This window comes from Nuphar pumila, chromosome 17 (genome assembly GCF_984573655.1).
Source record: "Nuphar pumila chromosome 17, dmNupPumi1.hap1.1, whole genome shotgun sequence".
Lineage (NCBI taxonomy): Eukaryota > Viridiplantae > Streptophyta > Magnoliopsida > Nymphaeales > Nymphaeaceae > Nuphar > Nuphar pumila.
The window spans coordinates 75,949,644-75,954,448 of NC_143265.1; the positions used below are offsets into that span (position 1 = coordinate 75,949,644).

The 4,805-nt window shown below is 43.7% G+C and overlaps 1 protein-coding gene across 1 annotated transcript; it reads left to right on the top strand.

Moving 5' to 3' along the window:
- The first annotated feature begins 3,437 nt into the window (after positions 1–3,437).
- Positions 3,438–4,805, top strand: LOC149812272 (14-3-3-like protein B). The gene is made up of 4 exons (XM_089992535.1): positions 3,438–3,985; positions 4,082–4,204; positions 4,339–4,455; positions 4,584–4,805. Exons 1-4 carry the CDS (start codon positions 3,497–3,499, stop codon positions 4,635–4,637), a joined length of 783 nt encoding a protein of 260 aa, XP_089848661.1. The 5' UTR covers positions 3,438–3,496; the 3' UTR covers positions 4,638–4,805.

Sequence of the window (4,805 nt, forward strand, 5' to 3'; positions counted from 1 at the left end):
CTGGTTACCGCTGAGCAAGCTAATTGTGCGAGGAAGGTCAAGACCAGGTCGAAAACCAATTTGAAATGATAATTTTTGTTTGCTTTTCTTTTCTTTTTTAACCAGGCCAGTCAATCAGCCAATTCAGCCCCGAGTCCCGACCATAGTGACAAAGTTAAAAAATGTGGTTTTTCGACAATAAAAAACTAGCGAGATTTTGATTTGTTTTAAATCTTGCATTTTTTTGGCAAAATTTCAACAAAATAAATAAATAATATAAAAATAAAATTTTATAAGAAAATATAAATAAAAAACGATCAAAAATAAAACCACACAATTTGTTCATGATAAATAGCACGTTTAAATCATGATATTTATTAAACCTATTAATCTAGCATTTGAACCTATTTTAGAAGTGGGAAGAACACTTAACCTTTGTTCCCTCATCGTTAAACAGTCAAAATCTGGCAATCTAAAGGCCTGTGGCTGGTTTTTCATATAAGAACACCATACTCTCTCTCTCTCTCTCTCTCTCTCTCTCTCTCTCTCTCTCTCTCTCTTTCTCTCTCTCACACACACACACACACCCTTAATCATCTTGTCCATAAAATCCTGGTTGACGTATATGTGATTTTACGTATGCATCTTAGAGACCACTCCTTTCATCTGAACAACGTTCACTCAACGGTGGTTTCTTCTAATCCAGCGGTTCCTGGTTGAGCTGGATTTGTTGTTTGTTGCTAGCCGTCTGTAGTTTTTTTTTCTTTAGCTTTTGTTTTTTCTATATTTTAGTTTTGTTTTCTATTTTGTTCGGTTCATGGGTTCAACATTTTGTTGATCTTCATGAGTATTAATGTTGATCTCCTTTCGTTTCTCTCTCTCTGGAAGACATGGTTGCTTACTACTTGGTGGTTTGTTTGGATGGCACGCAATGATGCTACTTTTCGTCAAGTTTCGGTTACCCTTAATCATCTTGTCCATAAAATCCTGGTTGACGTATATGTGATTTTACATATGCATCTTAGAGACCACTCCTTTCATCTGAACAATGTTCACTCAACGGTGGTTTCTTCTAATCCAGTTGATCCTGGTTGAGCTGTCTTTGTTGTTTGCTGCTAGCTGTTTGTAGTTTCTTTTTCTTTAGCTTTTATTTTTTCTATATTTTAGTTTTGTTTTCTATTTGTTCGGTTCATGGGTTCAACATTTTGTTGATTTTCATGAGTATTAATGTTGATCTCATTTCGGCTCTCTCTCTCTCAACATCGTATAGTACTTGGACTCGTGACAAAAGTTTTTTATCGGCAATTTCTCGTTTTTCAAAAACTCGTGAGAAATTGAAAAAATTCCATAAATCTTGCATTTTTGGCAAAATCTTGGCAATAAAAAAACAATTAAAAAATATAAAAATTAATTTTTATAAGGAAATATTAATAAAAATATTTAAAAAATAAAAATATATGATTTTTTTACAATAAATAGCCGTTTAAAACATAAATATCGTGTTTAAATCATGGTATTTATGTTTTTTCATAAATCTCGCTTTATTTTGAAAATCTCACGAGAAATTGCAGTTTTAAACTTTCACACAATTTCTCACGATATTATCGCAAGATTTTCATGAATCTGGCGATATTTGTCACACTGCTTGGACTTGGGTTTGTCCAAGTACTTTATAAAGACAGAGTGTGGCCAGTCACACGTTACTCAGGAGTACAATGAATGACAGAAAAGGGTACATATTGTTTTAGACTTCATAGATACAAGATAGGCCAGCGTTTGCACGAAGGAAAAGGGAAAGGTGGTGAGGGGAAAAGGGTTTCTTATGGAAAGGAAGTTTTTCAGGGAACTAGTGATTTGATTGGCTCCTGTGGATAGGAAAGCGCAGAAAACGCAGGAAATTCCGATGCCTTTTATTGGAAGTAAAAGGCAACGTGTCAAGCCACAGCTTCAGCCGTGCTCTACCGTTTCACAATCATACTTCCTAAACTACCCTCAACATTTTTCTTGACACTGGCAAGGACGGTTTATGGGAAGCTAGGGGAAATCTTATTGTCATATCTGATATTGTAGATGTGACTTAAATTATTCATTTAGTGACAATCAACATTTAAATTCCTAGCTTCCCATAAGCACTGGTTCCAGCATGGATTCAAGGGGCTTAGGAGTTGGGCCTAGGGATGGCAGTGGGGCGGGGCGGGGCGTGCGGGCGGGTCTCCACCCCCGCCCCGCCTCAAGATTTTATCCTCCACCCCCACCTCCATCCCCGGATTTTATCCTCCATCCCCGCCTTCATCCCCGTTTCATGTCCTCCATCCCCGGTTCAAACGGGGATGAGGCGGGGCGGGGAAAAGTGCACGTCCATCCCCGCCTCCACCCCTGGACGGGGATGGATTTTAACCTTCGTCCCTGTTTCATGTCCTCCATCCCCGGTTCAAACGGGGTGAGGCGGGGCGGGGCCCCGCTTTCCCCCCTGTCCACTGCCATCCTAGTTGGGCCCAAATTTTGGGACAGGGACTAAAATGACCCAGCTGGGAAAAAGACCAAAAAAAACAAAAAAAACTTTTAGATAGGTCAGGCTTCCCATCAGATTTGAATAGGTGACCCAAGTCTAATATTGTCCAGGCTGGATTCGAACTTGACACAAATGTTTGGATTTGATCCAGCCTGCATCCAACCTGTGTTTCACCCCTGCGTCCACCCTTCTTATTCCACAGACAGCTCAGAGCTTTTCTCTTCCAGTTCGGCATTATTCAACGGTCCGTCCACATCCCAAGTCAGTAAACCCCAAAGAGAATCCAGATCCGTACCCGCACCAATTCCCACAGATCCAAAAAGTTCTTTAACAGTTGGTGTGCCACATAGTGGATCCCGGAACCCCACTTTTTGAGTCCAATCCGACCCATTGATGACCCATATGTTATCCTTCGGTCATTCTTAGGGTTGTCAACTGCTCGGATCTGGTTCAAACCCAGGTGAGTTTAAACCCAGATCTGACTTTGAAGTGCGGGTATCAGGTCCAGAGTCGGAGTCGGGCTCTATCAGGTCTACCAATAAGAAAAACCACACCCGGGACCTATAAGGATTACATGAACCAGACATAGTCCATACCTGATAAAATACACAGTTCTTAATCCGAAACTCTAGTTGGACCTGAGTCTGGCATTAAATTTCACAAACCATACCTGGCTCCATATACTAATCGTGATGCTTTGGGGTTCGACTTTTGTTTTTAATCGGACCTCCTTCTTTGTCATCAAACCCTTGACCCTATAGGGTTTAGTACGGGTCGGGTCCAGGTCAAACCCGACCCATTGATACCCCGTCATTCCCTTCAACCGTTCGATACCTCCTTCTCTTCGTATCCTCACCGTCACACCTAATCATGGTTACGGCGAACAAACTCTAGTTAAGAAAAAATGATGAAAAAATAATTTTAATAAATAAAACAGGTCACAGAGCTCTCCTCTGTTTCATCTTCTTCCTCGTTACGTCCTGCAGAAGAGAGAGAGAGAGAGAGATGGCGTCTTCGGGGGCTCGAGAGGAGAACGCGTACATGGCGAAGCTGGCGGAGCAGGCGGAGCGCTACGAGGAGATGGTGGAGTTCATGGAGAAGGTGGTGGCGGCGAGCGCGGAGAAGGGGGAGGAGCTCACGGTGGAGGAGCGCAACCTCCTCTCCGTGGCCTACAAGAACGTCATCGGCGCCCACCGTGCCTCCTGGCGCATCATCTCCTCCATCGAGCAGAAGGAGGAGAGCCGCGGCAACGGCGGCCACGTCGCAGCCATCCGCGGCTACCGCGCCAGGGTCGAGTCGGAGCTCTCCTCCATCTGCGGCGGAATCCTCCGCCTCCTCGATTCCGGCCTCGTCCCCACCGCCTCCGCCCCCGACTCCAAGGTCTTCTACCTCAAGATGAAGGGCGACTACCACCGCTACCTAGCTGAGTTCAAGACAGGCGCCGACCGGAAGGAGGCCGCCGAGAACACCCTCGCCGCCTACAAGTCCGCCCAGGTCTCTCTCTCTCTCTGCTGTTTTCTTCTGCTTCTACGATCGCCTCATTTCGATCTTCTCTCTAAGATTTCTTCGTTTTCTCTCGGCGTTTTTCAGGAGATTGCGACCGCCGAGTTGGCTCCGACGCATCCGATCCGGCTCGGCCTCGCCCTCAACTTCTCCGTCTTCTTCTACGAGATCCTGAACTCGCCGGATCGGGCTTGTACCTTGGCCAAACAAGTGAGTTCGATCGCCGGATCCGGCCGATTTTTTGCGATCTGTTCACGACGAAGCCTTGAACTTCCCCTTTTCGCCGGATCGGGTTTTGTGCATTTTTTTTCTTCTTTCTCATCTTTGATGAGTTTTCATTTCAGGCGTTCGATGAAGCGATCGCCGAGTTGGACACGTTGGGCGAGGAATCGTACAAGGACAGCACCCTCATTATGCAACTCCTCCGGGACAACCTCACCCTCTGGACGTCTGATATGCAGGTAAATTGTTTTTTTCCTTCTTTTTGTTTGTTATCTTCCCGTTATTTTCCATTATTGCTAAATTTGTTAGGGCTTTGCTTTTATTTTCTGTTTTAATAAATTTCTGTTTTATTGCTTTTTTTCATTAGGATGATGGCGTGGATCAGATCAAAGAAACAAGCAAGCATAGTGAAGAAGAGTAGTGAATTTCTGGTTTTTCTCGGTGGGGATGTGAAGAGTATGGAGTTTTTCCTTTCCCCCTTTCTCCTTTCTTGTTGAATCTCTTGTTTTTATCTCTCTTGTTTTTTCTGTTTTTATCCTTTTGAATTTGAATGAGAATTTTCAATTCAAATGTGAAAGCCAGGATTAGT

Excerpts from the sequence above, each read along its gene's own strand:
- LOC149812272 (XM_089992535.1), top strand. The coding sequence starts at position 3,497 with ATGGCGTCTTCGGGGGCTCGAGAGGAGAACGCGTACATGGCGAAGCTG. Across the intron at positions 3,986-4,081 it reads CCGCCTACAAGTCCGCCCAG|GAGATTGCGACCGCCGAGTT; the intron begins GTCTCTCTCTCT and ends GGCGTTTTTCAG. Across the intron at positions 4,456-4,583 it reads TCTGGACGTCTGATATGCAG|GATGATGGCGTGGATCAGAT; the intron begins GTAAATTGTTTT and ends TTTTTTCATTAG.